General features: G+C 37.0%; 1 protein-coding gene across 12 annotated transcripts in view; it reads right to left on the bottom strand.

Moving 5' to 3' along the window:
* Positions 1 to 386: 386 nt before the first annotated feature.
* Positions 387 to 21,903, bottom strand: part of ECT2 (epithelial cell transforming 2) — a 64,213-nt gene continuing 42,696 nt past the window's right edge. For 6 of the 12 annotated variants that reach the window (XM_032630844.1, XM_032630847.1, XM_032630848.1 and 3 more), the window contains 6 exons: positions 17,348 to 17,486; positions 15,679 to 15,833; positions 5,845 to 5,952; positions 4,700 to 4,846; positions 2,969 to 3,236; positions 387 to 1,713 (listed from right to left, as the gene is read on the bottom strand). In XM_032630844.1, the coding sequence (XP_032486735.1) occupies positions 2,970 to 3,236; positions 4,700 to 4,846; positions 5,845 to 5,952; positions 15,679 to 15,833; positions 17,348 to 17,486 (816 nt within the window). In that variant the 3' untranslated portion in view covers positions 387 to 1,713; position 2,969. The remainder of the gene's footprint in view (positions 1,714 to 2,968; positions 3,237 to 4,699; positions 4,847 to 5,844; positions 5,953 to 15,678; positions 15,834 to 17,347; positions 17,487 to 21,903) is intronic. The other 6 variants (XM_032630851.1, XM_032630853.1, XM_032630854.1 and 3 more) reach the window with 1 other exon arrangement.

The following is a 21,903-nucleotide window of genomic DNA, read 5'->3' as shown; positions in this document are numbered from 1 at the left end:
TCCAAGTTCATGCCTTTTCTCACATCACTTCCTCTCCCTGGAAAATCCACATCTTTGGAGGCAACCATAGCTCCCTCCATCCCAATACAATGATAAAAGTTGTGTATTTTCTGCCAGAAAAAATGCATACATGCACATAAACACAAACTTTTATATAAACTATCATAGGATTCACTACCTCCATTCTGCAAAGTAGATTCCAGATTAATGACTCCTAACTTACACATTGCCCAGTATACATAATGCTTACAAATACTATAGAGGGAGGAATAAGCAATAAATATGCAAGCAAATACACAACAGAGCAAAGGTTGATATAAGCATTCATACTGGCTTATGAAAATTTGTCTGAAAGAACTGTTTAAAACATGAAACATAAAATATACTTGAGTTTTAAGTATTTATTTACAAAGTTCTTCCTAATACAACTGCTTTTAAAATATAGCAATAAAGGATCATTTACTATTTAAAAGTGGTACATATGTGGCATAGAAAAAAATCTATATAGTCAGTTAAACTATTATAACTGATAACTGAAAATTGTTAAGTGACAGTTAAACATTTGCAGTACTCCCTAAACAGGTAGGAAATAAAAATGCATTTATTCATAGGAACTTGATTAATTTGTATTACTGACTTAAAAAAAGACTACTGTGAAAGATAACATCAGGGTTTGAAAAGTATTTTACAAAAGCAAATAAATGTATTTCAGTTTTACACTTAATTATGAGGCCATGATAAAAATTTGACCATACACATATCTATGTATTTTACAGCAGGTTAGCCAACTTTAGAATTATTTCATAAAGAATATAAACAATCTTTACCACAATTTCCCCATGGTCTTATCCTTCAAAATAAAATTCCACACACTGTCAAACTAAATCAAGATTTGCTAGTGGCTAAAATCATCATAAGTATATTGTCCCTTAAACAGCTACAAGTATACACCAGTATCATGTTTGTGCAAAATATACATTATTTTCTAATCTTTCTGCCCTTATCTCAATTTGCAAGCGTATTTTGAAACCATCTCCTTTAACTGTTATTCTTGTTAATAGCGGCAAATCTTTTAAAATCCACATGCTGTATCTTTATTTATAAAATAAACTGCAAAAGGAGCAGTTAAATAACTACTTTAAATAGCACATGTGGACCAAGAACCCACTATTCAGAGATCTATGCAGGTTTTTATCTAGTAAGTACTGTGGTATCACTTAATTTCTGAACAAATTGAGATACACAGTTATTTATTTCCAAAAATTCATTCATGGACACTATACAAAGAGATTCACAGCAGTATTTGGCGTCAGCCAATAAAATTTATTTACTGTATCACATGGCAAAGTTACTAATATCATGAATAACTTAAATGATTGGTCTTCAATTGCATTCAACAAAGAGAAAAATTACATCAAAATCAATATAATTTTTTACATGAATTAACTCAAAAAATGTAAGAGGTTAATCTTACTCTTTCAAGAAGAAAATAAAATGGCATAGTTTAGTGTTACCTTCTTTCCAGCGTTCAGCAAGTGCTAACGACAAGTACCATTTAAGTCAGTTTCTTATTTGAATATGAGGTTGTTTAAAAGTTTCTACAAATTAAGATTTTTTTAAGCTTCATATCAAATGAGTTGTAGATCTACTTAAAGTATGACTTCTCCTTTCAAAGAAGGAAGGAAGGCTGACAAGGGAAGGAGATGGGATGCCCTGTAAAGACAAAATATTGTGTATTTAAAATTTTTTCTTTTAAAAATTGTAATATACAGTTTAGTATCATACATGTCATTTTTACATTTTACAAATTATCATAACAATTAAGATATCTGAAAAATCTAAACTCTTTAAATAAACTTAAAATTAGGGGGAAGGGTGGGGAGAACACATAATTAAAACTATTTCAGAATTCTGAAAACAAGAAACAAATGTATAGACTAGTTTACTACATATGAACTCAGTTGAAATAGATATATGCTTAGTGTTTCAGGTTTTTTTTAAATTATAAATTAGAGTATAAGTTTTGAGGTTAAAAAGATAAACCCTAGTGGTTTCTTCTTAACTTAATCATAAAGCATAATTAAGAGGAGTAAAATTACTTCGTGGGAAATAATTTTCTAAATTAAAAGTCATAAACTCCAAAAGAGTTTTTATATTATGTATGCAACCCATATTTATATGTCTGTATGTGTTTGTGTGTATGTATGATTTTGCTCCATGTAAAAATTGAGCAAAACAGCAGTGCTTTTGATAATAGAGATTATTAATATACTAAGCTGTCTAAACTTATTGTTTCAGAGTGTCAAAGTTAAATATCATCAGATTTTTAATAACAAAGAAACATAGACATGAATACCAAACACTCAAGAGGGGGTGTAAATCAAAACAAATTATAAAGGTACTGTTTTATTTTAGCAGATATTAATGGCTAACTGTAACTAAACTTAGAGCCAGCAAGGTAGCTAGCTATAAGTTCTCTTCAACTAGGTAGTAAATAAAATGACGTGTTTAAAGAGCTAGGTTGGTAAAGTATTACCATTCAAGTGATAGCAAAGAAATGATTTAAGTAGATAGTATAATAGTTTACATTTTCCTCAGGTAAAACCTTTACGATTTGCCATATTAAAAGCATAAATTTTACATAAATGTCATAAATCTAAGATTAAGAATCAGATCTGTAATATAAATCCACTTCACAGGACAATTACTACTATTTTTTAAATAATCATTTTCATAAATAAGAAAATCTCTAATGGGACTGATTTTTTCTGGACTTATGAGTAAATTACCTTGCAAACATATCTTTATGTGCCAATAAGCAAAGAAACTCTATTAAGCCTATGTTGTGAATTCAAAGCAGTTATAAAGTTGTGAATTCAAAAGTCCCCACCCATCTAATAAGTAATTCAGTGGAGAAAAAAACTTTCTTTTTTCACAAATGCAAACTTCAAATAGCTAATAAGCTCACATTAAACTTCACGAGGCTTGTTTCCATTACTGGTTGGCATATCTCCTAATTCTTCACAAATGTCAAAGATGACTTGGATAGAACTTTTTTTGAAATTTGAAAACTCAGTATTTCCTTCTAGCATCTCTGAAAAACTAGCTCGTGAGGCAGAATGACGTATAGATCGAAACCAGGAGTTTTGAGAGCGCTCACCAGTAGAGTTTGAGCGCTGAACATAACCATGCTTAGTAAATCCAATTATAGTGCTTGTGGAAACAGAATGGGTAATCTGTTAGAACAGAAATAGGCAATTGAGAAGAGGACATGAACGTCTTAAAGATATTTTAGGTACTTCTTATTTATGTTGTCTACATAAAATTGACAAAACCATAAATAATATATATTAATTTTCCAAAATTCTTCTATTAAATCCAATTATCTTCATTTGAAAAGCAATAATGTTTATAATAGTTACTATAAATGCAGGAAATAAACAAGGGATAGTACTTTGGACTTCAGAAAGCTTACAGTCCGATTTTAGTAAATGAATGCTAAATTTTGTCAATTTCAATATATTTTTCATTAATCAAATTTCTTTGCAAAAATTTATATCATCAACTAAGTACAACTTCTCTCTCACTGGAAGGTTAATCTGGATTAAAAGTTCTGTATAAACATACTCATATTAGCTGTAACCTTTGATGTATATTAACTAACGACTTAACTAGCTTTATAAAAAATAAGTTATGAAGCATTATGTGCCTTTTCTGTATAAACTTTAACAATTAAAGGTAACCATTTATAAAACACCAAAGCACTCCCTTCGTGTATATTAACTTATTTAATCCTTACAACTACTACTTTAGATTCATTTTACAGACAGTGAAATTGAAACAGGAAGATCTCTAATAAGCTGACAAAAGTCACACAGCTAGCAAATAGCAGAACCGGGATTTGAACATGTGAGTTCCAGAGTTCATGCTCTTAACCACTACTCAAGCTGCCTTTGAGTACAAAATCACATTATACGTGAGTGTGTGTGTGTATTTACTCTCTACAATAACACCATAGGTAAGTACTATTAACCTCTTTTCTCTCATCTGCAAAAATGGGGATAAGAGAGAATAGGAAACTTGCTGAAGGACATACAGCTAAGAAGTGACAGTCACTTGCTTTTCTTAACCTTAGTAGGTAAGGTTAATAATTTTTACAAAGGACAGATACATCACTATTTAGTGACAGTAATAAATGTTAGAAATGCCCTTAATATTAATTAAATGACTAAAATTCTGACACTGTTGGGAATTTGGATTGCTCAGGAAACATTTAAAAATATATACATGAATTTAGAACCCATATCATCCTTTGATATTCACAGCTTCAGAGATTATATATTCATCACATAAATAATGAAAGAAATAAAACTCAGTCTCTGCTATATTACTGGAGCCAATCTATAAATAGAATCATGGCTATTTACATCAGTAAAGTGATAGGCCAGATTGAAACATGTTTCTTAGAGACCTACAACTCAATCCCAGTAAAATTTCATATCAAACTACACATTAAGTAAGTCTCTAGTTCATTAAGTGAGGTTTTCTCAGTTACCTAACCCAGTAAAGAGGTCAGATGCTTAGATATATCCAAAAAATTGATGGAGATATTAATATTTCCGTCTTTAAAAAGTTAACAAATTCCACACCAACTTCATAAATTTGGAGTCATTTAGCCCATTAAATCAAAATCACTTACTGCTAATGAAGATGTGCTAGACAGACGACTCATTACATGCTTATCATTGCTAGAAGGACTTCTTCCCTCCACTGAACTTTGGGATGTCATAAGAGCCCTTCGTAGAGCTCTTTTTGGAGTTTTGGAGAAAGAGAATGCTCTTGTAACCTAGAGTTAAATTACAATTAATTAAAAAACCTAGACAAATCTAACTGATTAGAACAATTATATGTAAACAAAGCCAAATTCACACCAAAAGTTTTTCTATAAAAAGTATATAGCAAAATTAGAATCTCTTTGGACAAAGCAGTGAGAAAATGTAGTACATTGTAGATTACTCCATCTTGGTTTCATAGAGCACCTACACTAGTCCAGCAGGAGAAAGTGGGAGGGAAAATTTGGCATGAGAGAAGAAACCTGGGTGTTATCTGATTTTGCTACAATTTAGTTGTGAGATCTTTGATCCAAAGTCACTTAAACCTCAATTTCTTTAATTGAAAAAGTGTAGGAGTTTATTTGAATCATCATTGTTAACATGTTTATCTACTATACATCATACATGTTAAATGCAGAGATAAATGATGATTAAAGTATAAAGCCTCCCCTCAAAGGCAAGGAAAACAACAACCAAGACTTATAAACCTAGCAAGTAGACTACAGTTGCAAAATTTTACCTGTAAAATTAAAAGTCTAGTTCTACTTTTAAAAAGCCCTATTACCAACATTCTTGTGTAGTCCTCAACAACTTCAATACTGTAAGGTAAGTAACAAAGCTATCTTCATCATTAGAAGTCTGAAACACACTTATGGTAAGGAATAGATCCCAGGTTTCCTGACTCTACTGTGTGCCCTTTGCTGAAAAATATCTGATTTTTAACATGAATGCAATTCATGTTAAATGCAATTTCTAACATGAATGCACACGTATCTATACCTAAAACACCATCAGAAGTATCATAGTAACTAAAATGGGAAGGATAACAATTTGTTATAATTACTGTGCCAAAGAATTCACTGAGCTAAACTATTATCTCTGTGGGCCATTGCCTAGAACCAAAAACAGCTTTATTTTATACACTACCTGATGTCTATGGCAATACTATTTTAATATACTCTGAAAAATACATTTTGGAGATATGCTGAATAATAATTTCACTAAGACTCACCTTCTTTGAAGTCTTTTTTATTGCTCTAGATGCTCTACTCAATGTACTGTCCATATCTTTTGTATTTACTTCAAAGGATTCTGGATCAGCAGTGTAAATAAGATTCTCCTGTTGAAAATTAATATTTTTATTTTAAAATAAACAAAATAAAAATACACAACTGTTCCTAAAATCAAACCTTTAAGAACTTATATGCTCACATAGGGAGCATATATAAATGAAGCTACTCAAGATTTCTGATGTGTTTGATATAATTTCTACTCTGAAATTTATTTAAGGCCTCAAAAAGTATATAACAGAAGAACAAAAACTGATTCAAAGAATCAGATTTTTATATTTTTTACAGTGTGTGTGTGTGTGTGTGTGTGTGTGTGTGTGTGTGTGTGAGAATACAGAAATATTTTCTCTTCAACATGGCAAAAGTTCTCAAATGATAAGGCACCGACTCAGGGCTTTTAAAAAATTTACTATGCATAATATTTGAAATGTAGGAAAGAGCTCAACTGCAGTTGCCTAAAATCTGAATTTACAAACATTTCTTAGTAACAAAATTTCACAACTGGGAAGAATTCTGTGGTTTAACACAGTATAAATCAGGATATAGTTAAATGTTTGCTGCCATCTTGTGGTTAATTCTACTTTATGAAATATTTTCATTAACTGTTTATATTTCAGTTCTAGAATTATTAGTCATCCTGTGGCTAGTAATTCAATAGACTTTATTTTAAGGAAACTTTTCCATTAACCATTTACATTTCAGAATCATGGTTATAAATTTAGAAAGGACTGCATAAGCCACGTAGTCAGACATTGTGATAAATGCAGGAGTAATCTCTATAATAGGCAATCACTATACTGCAGAAATCCATTTTATATATGGATATCTAGAACTATGAGAAAAAATTCTTCCTTATAATGAGCAGCTTTTTGGCTTTACAAAAAGCTGTCTGCGGGGCTTCCCTGGTGGCGCAGTGGTTGAGAGTCCGCCTGCCGATACAGGGGACACGGGTTCGTGCCCCGGTCCGGGAAGATCCCGCATGCCGCGGTGTGGCTGGGCCCATGAGCCACAGCCGCTGAGCCTGCGCGTCCGGAGCCTGTACTCCGCGACAGGAAAGGCCAAAACAGTGGGAGGCCCGCGTACCGCAAAAAAAAAAAAAAAAAAAAACAAAAAGCTGTCTGCATCTCCTTTCTCATCAGCACTCTGTTGTACACACTAGCACTGTATTTCCTTCCATGAACCTTTCTGTGGAACAATCCTTTATTTATAACAACATATTCTTGGCCCACAGAAATTTTTTTTTGGCGGTACACGGGCCTCTCACTGCTGTGGCCTCTCCCGTTGCAGAGCACAGGCTCCGGACGCGCAGGCTCAGCGGCCATGGCTCATGGGCCCAGCCGCTCTGCGGCATGTCGGATCTTCCCGGACCGGGGCACGAACCCGTGTCCCCTGCATCGGCAGGCGGACGCTCAACCACTGTGCCACCAGGGAAGCCCCCCACAGAAATTTTTAAAAAATAAACAAATCAAGGGCCAGAGGAGGTGGTGGAATAGAGAAGGAAGTGGAACTCACCTCTTCCCACAAATATACCACAAATACATCTACATGTGGAATAATTCTTACAGTATACCTGCTGAATGCCAGCAGATCTCATAAAACCAAAATGCAAGAAAGATGACCACCTAACAGGGTAGGGTGAAAGAAAGAAAACGGGAATTGGGACGGGATCTGTGCTCCTGGGAGGGTGCTGTGAAAGAGGAAAGGTTCCCTCACCGTGGGAAGCTGCTTTACCAGCAGGGGAGATCAGTGGGGAGAGAAAGGGAGCTTCAGAAGCTTGGAGGAGAGTGCTGCAGCCAGTGTGCAACAAGAAGAACATAGAGAGACCTGCACAGAAGGCCCTGGCCATCTCACTGCAATCCCTAGCCTAGGACCCACATCTGCTGGTACACACAGGGGCTGAGTGCTAAAACTTGGGCTTCAGAGGACAGACCTGAGAAGACTGGCATTGGCTGCATGGAGACAGCCTGAAGAGGCTGGAGTGTGGTCCACAGCTGCAAACAGGGGCATGCGCAAGAAGGAGCCCAGATCTGTCACCGATGTCCCATTGTTAACCTGCAAGCTCGAAGGGAGGGGCGGGGCCTGGAACAGCAGCCTCATTCTCGGTGTGCTCACAGAGGGTGAGGCTCTGCCTCTATGATTTGGGAGCGAGCAAGCCTGGGTGAGCTGCCCACACATGGAGGCAGGGCTGAAACCGTAGCCTATGGCCAGCAGCCGCACAACTTCAGAAGCAGGGTTGAAATCTGAGTGTTCCAGCAGCTGTGATATCTGCAGATTTGTGCATCTGAGACAGCTTTGTAAACCCAGTGCCTGCAGGACATCGGAGTAGATTATTGGCGCTCCTGTGGCTGGGGCAGGTCTGGCGGTAGCAGGCTCTGCTGGCGCTCACACACAGAGGCGGGGTCGGGATCTGGGCTGACTCAGTAGCTCCTACGGTGGGTCCAGGTGCTTGACCCAGTCCAGGTGCACGACCATGGTATACCAGTTCTTGAACTCAGTGGTTCCATGTCAAAAGATCTATGCTAGTGGCTTTGTGAGCACAGCACCTGAGGGATACCCCAGCTTACTGTCTGAATTCCCATGGTTGAGGTCAGACTGAGGGCAGTGCCAAAGACAGTATACATTGGTGAGCCAACAGGACAGGTAACAAGCAAAACCACAGAGCGACTTCCCAGTAGACAGCTTCTGCAGAGGAATAATCAGGGGCTCCTCTCCCAGCAGGGGCATTCAAGCCCAGCTACCTAACACCAGTCCAGAAACAGAGCTGGTGGCATCTACTCCAACAACTGGGGTGCAGACCCTGCCCCTGACAGAGCTGTGACAACCAAAGAGCAAAGAGGAGGTCATGCTCAACATCAGTGCAGGCTCTGGTCATCACAGTAACAATCATACCCCCTATCAAGGGGATAACGGCTAACACACACTAAAGAAAAATGTGGCAGACATCCATAATAAAAACAGCCCTTGCACAAAAATATTACACTCACGAGGGCTACACAGGGAAACACAAAAAACAGCCCTTCAAGACCACAGCAGATAACTATTTCTCCTTAATTCACACAGTCAGAGAAATAGAAGTAAAATGAAGCAGAGGAAACACTCCCAATTAAAAGACCAAGAGAATTCCCCTGAAAGAACAATGAAACAGACATCTGCAGTCTAGCAGATCTGTAGTCCAAAAAGGAGGTAATGAAAATACTGAAGTAATTAAGCAAGTCTATCAACAGAAATGCACATTACTGTAAAAAGGAACTAAAAACTATAGAAAGGAGGGAATTAAATTAGAAAACTCATTTGCCAAAACAAAAGCTGAACTCGAGGCAATCAACAACAAACTGGATAATGCAAAAGAACTTATAAGTGATCTGGAAGATAGAATAATGGAAATCACCCAATCAGAACAACAGACAGAAACACAAATGAAAAAAAAAAAGGAAAGCAATAAACAAGACCTATGGGATAATATAAAGTATCCAGATATATGCATAATAGGGATCCCAGAAGGAAAACAAAGAGAAGAGGGGATCAAAAATTTATTTGGAGCTTCCCTGGTGGCGCAGTGGTTGAGAGTCTGCCTGCCGATGCAGTGGACATGGGTTCGTGCCCTGGTCTGGGAAGATCCCACATGCCACGGAGCGGCTAGGCCCATGAGCCATGGCCGCTGAGCCTGCGCATCCGGAGCCTGTGCTCCGCAAGGGGAGAGGCCACAACAGTGAGAGGCCCGCGTACTGCAAAAAAAAAAAAATTTATTTGAAGAAATTATGGCTGATGACTTCCCAAATATAAAGAAGGAAACAGATACCCAGGTACAGGAAGCACAGAGGGCCCCAAACAAGAAGAACCCAAACAGACCTACACCAAGACATATTATAATTAAAATGGCAAAAGTTAAAAGATATGAGGATTCTAAAGGCAGCAAGAGAAAAACAAAGCGTTAATTACAAGGGAAACCACATAAGGCTATCAGCTGATTTCTCTACAGAAACATTGAAGACCAGAAGGGAGTGGCAAGATATATTCAAAGTCTTGAAAGGGAAGAAGCTGCAACCCAGGATACTCTAGCCAGCAAGATTATCACTTAGGATAGAAGGAGAGATAAAGAATTTCTCAGACAAGCAAAAACTAAAAGAATACAGCAATATTAAACCTATCCTAATAGGAGTATTGAAAGGTCTTCTTTAAATAGAAAAGAAGCAAGAATCTAGAGGAAAGAGAAATATCTCAACTGGAAAGTAAATCACTTAAATAAGCCAGTATACAGATTAAAAAAATAAATTTTTGTGAAAGCAATGATAACTACAATGAACACCAAAAGAATAAACATGAAGATGTAAAAGAGGACATCAAAATCATAAAATGTGGGGGAAGAGAGTATGAAAAATATACAACAGATTCACAAAAACCAAAAAGAACAGAACAAAAGCGTAATACAAAAGAAAACCATCAAACTACAAAATGAAAAAAAGAAAGGAACAAAGAAGAAATACAAAATCAACTAGAAAACAAGATTTAAAATGGCAATAAATACATATCTACCAATAATTACCTAAAATGTCAATGGACTAAATTCTCTAATAAAAAGACATAGAGTGGAAGATTGAATAAAAAAACAGGAGCTTACAATATGCTGCCTACAAGGGACCCACTTTAGGGCGAAGGACACACATAGATTGAAAGTGATGAGATGGAAAAAGATATTTCATGCAAACAGAAATGACAAGAAAGTGGGTCTAGCAATACTCCTATCAGACAAAACAGACTCTAAAACTAATGTAATAAAGATAATAAAGGACACTCTATAATGATAAAAGGGTCAATACAAGAAGAGGCTATTACACTCATTAACATAACACTTGTTAACATATGCAGTATAGGAGCACCTAAATACAAAAAGCAAACGGTAACAGACATAAAGGGAGAAATTGACAGGAATACAATAGTAAGAGACTTTTAACACCTCACTCACACCAATGGACAGATCTTCCAGATATAAAAATCAGTAAGGCAAGAGAGATCCTAAATGATACAATAGAACAGTTAGAATTAATTGATATTTTCAGGACATTACATCCAAAAAAACCAGAATACACATTCTTTTTAAGTGCACATGGAAATCTCTAAGACAAACTACATACTAGGACAAAAAACAAGCCTGAACAAATTTAAGAGGATAGAAATTATTTCAAGCATCTTTTCTGACCACAAAGGCATGAAACTAGAAATCAACCACAAAAAGAGAAATAAGAAAAAAATGATTACATGGAGACTATAAAACATGCTACAAAAACCAATGGGTTGATGATGCAATCAAAGAGGAAATCAGAAGATACCTTGAAACATATGACATAAAAACACAACCATACAAAATCTATGGCATGCAGCAAAAGAAGTTCTTATAAGGAAGGAAATAATAAAGATCAGAGAGAAAATAAATAAAATATAGATTAAAAAACAAAAGAAAAGAGCTGATTCTTTGAAATGGTAAACAAAATCAACAAACCTCTCTTCAGGCTCATCAAGAACAGAGGACCCAAATAAACAAAATAAGAAATGAAAGAGGAGAAATAACAACCAGTACAACAAAAATTTAAAAAACATAAGACAATACTATGAACAATTATATGCCAACAAATTCAACAACCTAGAAAAAACGTACAATTTTCTAGAAACATACAACCCACCAAAACTGAATGAAGAGGAAAGAAAATTTGAACAGACCATTCACTAGATGTGAAATACAATATGTAATGAAAAAACTCCCTGCAAACCGAAGTCAGGACCAGATGGCTTCACTGAGGAATTCTGCCAAGCATACAAAGAAGAACTTATAAAAATCCTCCCCAAACTCTTCCACCAGAAGATTGAAAAGGGAACACTCCCAAAGGCATTCTAGAAAGCCACCATCACCCTGATACCAAAACCAAAAACAATACCAGAAAAGAAAATTAAAGGCCAGTATCTTTGATGAATATAAATGAAAAAATTCTCAACAAAATATTAGCAAACCAAATCCAACAACACATAAAAACAAGATCATATACCACAATCAAGTTGGATTCATCCCAGGGTCACAAAGATGGTTCGACATACAAACATCAGTGTGATAACACCACATCAACAAAAGAAAAGACAAAAAACACATGATCGTCTCAATAGATGCAGGAAAAGCATCTGATAAAATTCAATGTCCATTCATGATAAAAACTCTTAACAAAGCAGGTATAGAGGGAACATACTGCAACATAATAAAAGCTGTTTTGACAAACCCCCAGCCAAGATAATACTCAATGGTGAAAAGCTGAAAGCCTCCCTGCTAAAATCTGGAACAAGACAAGGGTGCCCACTCTCACCACTTCTATTCAATATAGATTGGAAGTCTGAGCCACAGCAATGGACAAGAAAAAGGAATAAAATGTATCAAAATTGGAAAAGAGGTAAAACTGTCATTACATGCAGATGACATGACACTAAATATAAAAAACCCTATAGACTCCACACAAAAACTATTAGAACTGATAAATTCAGCAAGGTAATGATACAAGATTAACATACAGAAATCTGCTGTATTTCTTTACACTAACAATGAAATATCAGAAAGTTAAAAAAAGAAAAAGAAAAAATCCCTTTTAAAACCACATCATACACACACAAAATATTTAGGAATAAACCTGACCAAGGAGGTCAAAGATTTATATGCTGAGAATGCTAGAAAATTGTTAAAGAAAACTGAAGATGATTCAAAGAAATGAAATCATGCTCTTGATTGGAAGAATTAATATTGTTAAAACGGCCATACTACCCAAAGCAATCTACAGATTTAATGCAATCCCTATCAAGTTACTCATGACATTTTTCACAGAACTAAAACAAATAGTTCTCATATTTATATGGAACCATAAAAAAAACAGAATTACCAAAGCAATCCTGAGGAAAAATAACAAGGCTGGAGGCATAACCCTCTCAGACTTCAGAGAATACTACAAAGCTACAGTAATCAAAACAGTGTTGTATTGGCCCCCAAACAGACATATGGATCAATGGAACAGAACAGAGAGCCCAGAAATAAACCAACATACCTACAGTCAATTATTCTTTGATAAAGGAGGCAAGAATATACAATGGAGAAAAGACACTCTCTTCAGCAACTGGTGCTGGGAAAGCTGGACAGCTGTATGTAAATCAATGAAGTGAGAAGACACCCTCACGCCATACATAAAAATAAACTCAAAATGGTAAAGAATTAAATATAAGACAAGACACCATAAAACTCCTAGAAGAGAACACAGGCAAAACATTCTGACGTAAATTGTACCAATGTTTTCTTAGGTCTGTCTCCCAAGGCAATAAAGGCAAAAATAAACAAATTGGATCTAATCAAACTTATAAGCTTTTGCATAGGAAGGAAACCATATAAAGAAAAGACAACCTACAGAAGGGGAGAAAATATTTGCAAACGATTCAATCAACAAGGGATTAACTTCCAAAATATACAAATAGTTCATACAACTCTATAACAAGAAAACAACTCAATCAATAACTGGGCAGAAGACCTAAATAAACATTTCTCCAAAGAAGACATACAGATGGCCAAGAGGCACATGGAAAGATGCTCAACATCACTAATTATTAGAGAAATGAAAATCAAACCTACAATGAGGTACCCCTCACACCAGTCAGAATGGCCATCATTAAAAAGTCTACAAATAACAAATCCCAGAGAGGGTGTGGAGAAAAAGGGAACCCTCCTACACTGTTGGTTAGAATGTAAACTGGTGCAGCCACTATGAAAACAGTATGGAGGTTCCTTAAAAAAACTAAAAATAGAGTTATCGTATGACCTAGGAATCCCACTCCTGGGCATATATCCAGAGAAAACTATAATTCAAAGATACATGCACCCCAATGTCCACAGCAGCACAATTTACAATTGCTGAGACATGGAATCAACCTAAATGTCCACTGACAGATGAATGGATAAAGAAGATGTGGTATATATACAAAATGGAATAGGGACTTCTCTAGTGGCGAGCTACAACTACTGAAGCCCACGTGCCTAGAGCCCATGCTCTGCAACGAGAAGCCACCACAATGAGAAGCCTGTGCACAGCAACGGAGATTAGCCCCCACTTGCCACAGCTACGAAAAAAGCCCGTGCGCAGCAGCAAAGACCCAATGCAGCCAAAAATAAATAATTAATTAATTTAAAAAGAAAAAAAAGTTTAAAAAAATGGACTGACTACCCCTCAGCCATGAAAAAGAATGAAAGTATGCCATGCAGCAACATGGATGGACCTAGAAATTATCATACTAAATGAAGTAAATCACAAAGAGAAAAGACAAATACCATATGATATCACTTATATGTGGAATCTAAAATATGACATAAATGAACTTATTTACGAAAAAGAAACAGACTCACAGACATAGAAAATGTAAAAACTTATGGTTACCAAAGGGGAACGGGGGTGGGAGAGGGATAAACTAGGAGTTTGGGATTAGCAGATACAAACTACTACATATAAAATAGATAAACAACAAGGTCCTACTGTATAGCACAGGGAACTATATTTAGTATCCTATAATAAACCATAATGAAAAAGAATATGTGTGTATATGTATAACTGAATCACTTTGCTGTACACCAGAAACTAACACAATGCTGTAAATCAACTATACTTCAATTAAAAAACAAAATTTAAAAGTCTGTTAATTTTTCTAAACAGTTAGGTAAATACTTTTAATAAAGTATTTACTTTATAAGCAATAATAATTATACCTCAATGTCTTTTAAGATCAGATTTAACTATAATAAACTGAATGTTTTATTCCCACAGGAAATGTCCAAGTACTATACTGAAAAAGGTTATCTGTCTATACATTCTCCTCCATCTATGTCATTTGTGCAAAGATGAAGGGATCTATATCTATCACATGTCTCTCCCATATATAATGAAGAAATCAAATTATCTTTTTTTTTTTTTTTTTTGCGGTATGTGGGCCTTTCTGACTGTTGTGGCCTCTCCCGTTTGCGGAGCACAGGCTCCGGACGTGCAGGCTCAGCGCCATAGCTCACGGGCCTAACCACTCCACGGCACGTGGGATCTTCCCGGACCGGGGCACGAACCCGTGTCCCCTGCATTGGCAGGCAGACTCTCAACCACTGCGCCACCAGGGAAGCCCCCAAATTATCTTTTAATGGACCTAGATTTCATCCAAGATCTACTACAAGCTACCTGATTTCTGGTGAGTTATTTAACTTCAAGAATTTGATTTTCTCATATATCTTCACTTTAATCTGTACAGGATAAAAATGGTTATATATTCATAATGGCATTTGATTTTAACAGATTGGACTAAGAAAACTGCATTGGCAACTTGCCTGACAGGAAAAGCAACTTGCTACAATTCACCTATTGCTCTCAATAAGATAAAAGAACAATAGATCAAAATACTCTCTCACAGATAGCCAAGTCAAAGAGCACTAATGAAAATACATTGTAAGTCCCAAAAGCTTCACTATAGCAGAGCCAAAGGAGCTGTAAGGCTATGAGGCCTTATATATGAGGCCCTGTCTGTAAGCTAGGGACTCAAAGAAATGTTTCATGTGTCTATATTTTTAAAAATTTCCTCCAAAACAACTTTTAAATCAGTTTTCCTCAATAAACACAACACAAACTCTCCTTCATCCATAATTAACAAGTCATTAGAAACGTACACGTTTAGTCTGTATATTACCATGGAGTTTAAACTTTCATTATAATAGTGGTTTAAGAACTTACAGCATCTGCTTTACAAATGGTGTTGGCTACATGTCGACATAGCATCTTTAGCCAGTTTTCTTTTGGAGGTTCCTCTGATGTCATCTGGAAACTGAGCAGCACATTTGCCTGCTCTGTAGGTGGCCTCACAAGCAAGGCAAAAGCATTATGGCAATCTAGGGTTCCAGAATAATCACAAACATTAAATGTTACTCCTTGGAAAATGACAGACTTAACACAAGTTCCCTCAGAGCAATGAGATTCCAAAAAATTATCTCTTCTCTACCTTTTCTGTCCCCTCTTTTTTTTTTTTTTTTTTGCGTTACACGGGCCTCTCCCTGTTGCGGCCTCTCCCGTTGCGGAGCATAGGCTCTGGACGCACAGGCTCAGCGGCCATGGCTCACGGGCCTAGCCGCTCCGCAGCACGTGGGATCTTCCCGGACCAGGGCACAAACCCATGTCCCCTGCATCAGCTGGCGGACTCTCAACCACTGTGCCACCAGGGAAGCCCTCCCCTCTGTTTTTAACTGGACAAAGAATAGCATCATATTAAGTTGAAACACTGGAAAGAATTATAATAGTATGTACCATGTGAGGAACCAACAATGATATTGTTAAGTAAGCAGTATTTTCCATGACATTTCATATTTTCTTTGATGGAGTTTTAAAAAATTAGATTATATCATTTCTTAGAATTCTAGAAGTTAAGTTTTAAAATAAAGTGACATTGTAAGAATAATTCAATAATTCAACCTATTTAAATCTAGTTCAAATAAAATACTCAAATATTAAAATTGTTACAAAATGTTTTATGACCAAGATGCTAAAACAGAACGTATTTTAAACAATGAAGTCTTCCATAATTATAATCCAAAAATATAGAGATCATTTAAGTGAATGTTCTATGTAACCTTTAATAAATCCAGAATTTGACAACTGAGTAAAGATAGCAATATAAGTTGCCATTCAAGGGTTTTTTTATTGTTTCTCATAAATTAAAAGCTTTCCATCATTTGAGGATAGGATCAGTAATGGAACCAGTTTACACTGTAAAAATATATGCCTAAACAAGCAAAATATTGCCAGGCATGCACATCACTAGGTACTATTTTAAAAACTGATACTGCGCCAGTAGGTATAAACTTTTCCCAATTTCAGGCCTTCAAAGAATCCTTTCTAACACTCCCAAAGTATAGAGTAAAAGCTTTCCTTAATACACATTTGAGCCCATGTTGAGTCTACCATAGTTACTTTGGGTGTACTTACTCATGCACATCTATTCCTGGTCATATCCTACGTGTATCCCTAACAATACAGCCATTGGCAACAGGGAAGGTTATAAGCTGTGGGGCACAGGTAATAGACTACAATTGTCTCTGGATTCTGAAGGAATAAAAATAAGTTTTGGTGTGGGAATGGGCACTATTTTGACATGTAACCACTTAAAAGCTCTCTGTCCCTTAAGAGATGAAGATATCCTTCAGACTGAGATAGTATTTTCATTTGAAAAAAACTAAAAATCTCCCAGTTCCTAGAGATGTAGTTGAAGTATAAGAACAATTACTTTGCCAGAACTAACCAACAATATTTAAAGATAATATACCAGCTTAAAAAATATATATAAGGGAATCAAACTTTCAATGAATATAAACTATTTTTATCTAGCCAATAGTTTATCCAATGACCATACCTTCTGTCTCTCGTATGTCTAGCACCTTCTTAATCTGAGAAAGAGGCATTAGATGAATATGCTTAAGAGAAGCTGGGGGTCGGGTCTGGCCATGAGGACTCCTAAAAGTGCCAATAACCTTGTGTCGTTTTCTTGCTATCTGATTATAGGAAAAAAAAAAAGTCATCGTCAGTAACATAAAAACAAACACCAAATGCTTAAAAGTTAAATGGCACTAATCACATAAATCTATATGCAGCTTATTTAACTACCAGTCGTTCCAAAATTACTATCTGATAAGAAGCATAGTTACTATGTGACAAATTCATACATGTAACTATGTAGCAGGAATGCTCATGTTTATATGAGAAGAGCTCAAAAGTCAGGAAAACAGGATATATGGAAACGACCCCAGAGGTGTGAAAGAACTTAGAAGCACTGTGAGAAGTAACAGGATCAAAGGATGAAGGAACCTTCAATAAAAGGCCTTGAATTCGGAAAGGGGAATAGTTGCTCTGGGATTGCTGCCTTGGGTTCAAAAGATAATTGATTTCAGTGTAAGAGCAGAATACACAATTATCTCAGATGCTTTGCAAGGCACTGAGGATAAAGGAGTGAATAATACAGAAATGGTTCTGGCTCTCATGATACCTACATACTACTGAAAAACAGGAAAATTAAAGTAACTAAATAATACATTAAAAATTGATACAAATTATAAAGTCAAGGTGCTATGTTAAGATATAACTTTACCTAAACTGGGAACTCATGCAAAGGAAGACACAGGTAAAGTAATGCTGGAGAAGACAGGAGCAAAATCAGAAAGGACCCTGTGACTCATGATGTATTTGAGTTCTGTGAATTTTATAAGGTCTTTAAATTTATTGTTTTCATTTCCATGAAATCCTAGTATATTATTTTGCCTTTTTAAAAGAACATTTCTTTGGGGATTATAATCATCAACTGAAAGACATTAACACAAAATGATATAGATTAAGCTACTTAATGAATTGAGATTGACTGGTCATCATCATGAATATGACAAAGTAAGGCTGAAAAATGTACTGTTGATAGCTTGTGTTGGCTAATGAGACAAGATCAAAAGGCAGTCGGTATCATACTCACATTGATGCAGAAATATGACGCAGATCTATGATACATATCAAATATTAAAGCCCCATTTACATTAATATATGAAGAAAGCTGATTCTTTAATTATTTCCACTGTACTATTTGAATATACTTATAATTTAGCTAAGCAAAATAAATAATTTTAAGGTTCATTTTTAAAAAGGAAAAACAATGACAAGTGCTAATATTGATGATACAAATGCTAGTCCATCAAGGTAAAAACTCAAAATACAGATACATCACCTGTCATGTTTAAGTGAAGTCAGTTTAGATCTTATCTATTTTAAATACCTCTAACTTTTACCATTCTCTTCATTCCAAATTTGCTCAACGTTTTTTTTTTTTTTAAACAAACAAGCTAAAGAATAAGAGTTTATAAATCTAAAAGTCCAAATTATAAATTTGGAGTTCAAATTTAATGTTAGAAATAGAAATGTTACAGTTAATGTGATTCTGACATGGAGACTAAGAGAGAGTAGAATAAAAAGTCACTGAATTCAGGAAGATGAAGGAAATGAGAAACCAGGGTATCAGATAACAGACTTGGAGGCTACAAGGAATGACCAATGGCAGGAATTAAAATGGAAGGTAAGTCAATGAGCCAGTTGTAGAAGACTTCACAAAAATTGAAGGGGATGTAAAATTAAAAAATTTAAAGTAAGTCAACTATCTAAGGATTAAGAGGATAAAGACCAGAATGGATTAGCAAAGGAAGTACAGATAACCTAACCTATTAGATGAATGGAGCCAGCTGACCTATGAACGTCAACAGGAAAAACTTACAAAAGCTTTAATGAAAGCAAACAAACAACTACTAAGCAGCTACATGGTACTCAGTGAGCATGATACTGCAGATTCAAATAAAATATGATCAAAAATTGACTCTACCTAGTCCCTGTTCTGAAAAGCAGAGCAGGCTAAAGCTCTCATTACAGGGGAGACAAGTAGTTCAGAATTATCTGCCTCATGATTTTTTATAACTTTCTCAGTTCAGGGTAAGGTCAATTGTGTACAGTATTTTCACTGCCTTTACTTTTGTGTTTTGTGATAGTACTGACCAAATGAAAATACCATTTTTCACTAACCTCACAACAACAAAACTCTTTAACACAAGTAAATTTTTGGTGAGATTTTATTGCACCTGTAACTGTACCTGGCTTGTTCTCTAAGATTCCGTTGTATTTATACTTTAAAAACTAATGTGCAGGAGACCTTCAAGATGGCGGAGGAGTAAGACACGGAGATCATCTTCCTCCCCACAAATACATCAGAAATACATCTGCGTGTAGAACAACTCCTACAGAACACCTACTGAATGCTGGCAGAAGACCTCAGACCTCCCAAAAGGCAAGAAACCCCCCACGTACCTGGGTAGGGCAAAAGAAAAAAGAATAAACAGAGACAAAAGGATAGGGACGGGACCTGCACCAGTGGGAGGGAGCTGTGAAGGAGGAAAGGTTTCCACACATTAGGAAGCCCATTCACTGGTGGAGACAGGAGGGTGGGGGGGGGGAAGCTTCAGCGCCATGGAGGAGAGCACAGCAACAGGGGTGCAGAGGGCAAAGTGGAGAGATTCCCACACAGAGGATCAGTGCCGACAAGCACTCACCAGCCCAAGAGGATTGTCTACTCAGCCGCCGGGGCGGGCGGGGGCTGGGAGCTGAGGCTTGGGCTTTGGTCAGATCCCAGGGAGAGGAATGGGGTTGGCAGCATGAACACACCCTGAAGGGGCTAGTGCACCACAGATAGTCGGGAGGGAGTCCGGGAAAAAGTATGGAGCTGCCGAAAAGGCAAGAGATCATTGTTTTGGGGTGCACGAGGAGAGGGGATTCAGAGCACCGCCTAAATGAGGTCCAGAGACGGGTGCAAGTAGCGGCTATCAGCGCGGACACCAGAGGCGGGCATGAGACACCAAGGCTGCTGCTGCAGCCACCAAGAAGCCTGTGTGCAAGCACAGGTCACTACTCACATCTCCCCTCCAGGGAGCCTGTGCAGCCTGCCACTGCCAGGGTCCCGTGATCCAGGGACAACTTCTCCGGGAGAACACATGGCGCACCTCAGGCTGTTGCAATGTTATGTGGGCCTCTGTCGCTGCAGGCTCGGCCCCACATTCCGTACCTCTCCCTCCCCCCGGCCTGAGTGAGCCAGAGCCCCCTAATCAGCTGCTCCTTTAACCCTGTCCTTTCTAAGCGGGAACAGATGCCCTCAGTCGACCTACATGTAGAGGCAGGGCCAAGTCCAAAGCTGAACCCCAGGAGCTGTGCGAACAAAGAAGAGAAAGGGAAATCTCTCACAGCAGCCTCAGGAGCAGTGGATTAAATCTCCACAATCAATTTGGTGTACCCTGCATCTGTGGAATACCTGAATAGACAACGAATCATCCCAAATTGAGGAGGCGGACTTTGGGAGCAACTGTAGACTTGGGGTTTGCTTTCTGCATCTCATTTGTGTCTGGTCTTATGTTTATCTTAGTTTAGTATTTAGAGTTTATTATCATTGGTAGATTTGTTTATTGCTTTGGTTGCTCTCTTCCTATTTTTTTTTTAATACATAGATTTTTTTCCCCCCTTTTTCTCTTTTTGTGAATTTGTGTGCTTCTTTGTGTGATTCTGTCTGTATAGTGTTGCTTTTACCATTTGTCCTAAGGTTCTGTCTGTCTGCTTTTTTTTTTTTTTAGTATAGTTTTTGGCACTTGTTATCCTTGGTGGATCTGTTTTTTGCTTTGGTCATTCTTTCTTTTCTTTTTTTTAATTACTTCTTATTTTTTTTATTTTTAACAACATTTTTATTTTAATAACTTTATTTTATTTTTCTATCTCTCTTTATGTCATTTTTTTCTCCCTTTGCTTCTGAGCCATGTGGCTAACAGGGTCTTGGTGCTCCAGCCAGGTGTCAGGCCTGTGCCTCTGACGTGGAAGAGCCAAGTTCAGGATATCGGTCTACCAGAGAACTCCCGACTCCATGTAATACCAAACGGCGAAAGCTCTCCCAGAGATCTGCATCTCAACGCTAAGACCCAGCTCCACTCAACGACCAGCAAACTACAGTGCTGGATACCTTATCCCAAACAACTAACAAGACAGGAACACAACGCTACTCATGAGCAGAGAGGCTGCCTAAAATCATAATAAGGTCACAGACACCACAAAACACATCACCGGATGCAGTCATGTCCACCAGAAAGACAAGATCCAGCCTCATCCACCAGAACACAGACACCAGTCCCCTCCAACAGGAAGCCTACACAACCCACTGAACCAACTTTAGCCACTGGGCCAGACACCAAAATCAATGGGAACTACGAACCTGCAGCCTGCGAAAAGGAAACCCCAAACACAGTAAGTTAAGAAAAATGAGAAGACAGAGAAACACACAGCAGATGAAGGAGCAAGGTAAAAACCCACCAGACCAAACAAATGAAGAGGAAATAGGCAGTGTACCTGAAA

This window comes from Phocoena sinus, chromosome 4 (genome assembly GCF_008692025.1).
Source record: "Phocoena sinus isolate mPhoSin1 chromosome 4, mPhoSin1.pri, whole genome shotgun sequence".
Taxonomy (NCBI): Eukaryota; Metazoa; Chordata; class Mammalia; order Artiodactyla; family Phocoenidae; genus Phocoena; species Phocoena sinus.
The sequence above is the reverse complement of the archived record's forward strand: the minus strand, read 5'-3'. Positions and strand labels throughout refer to the sequence as shown.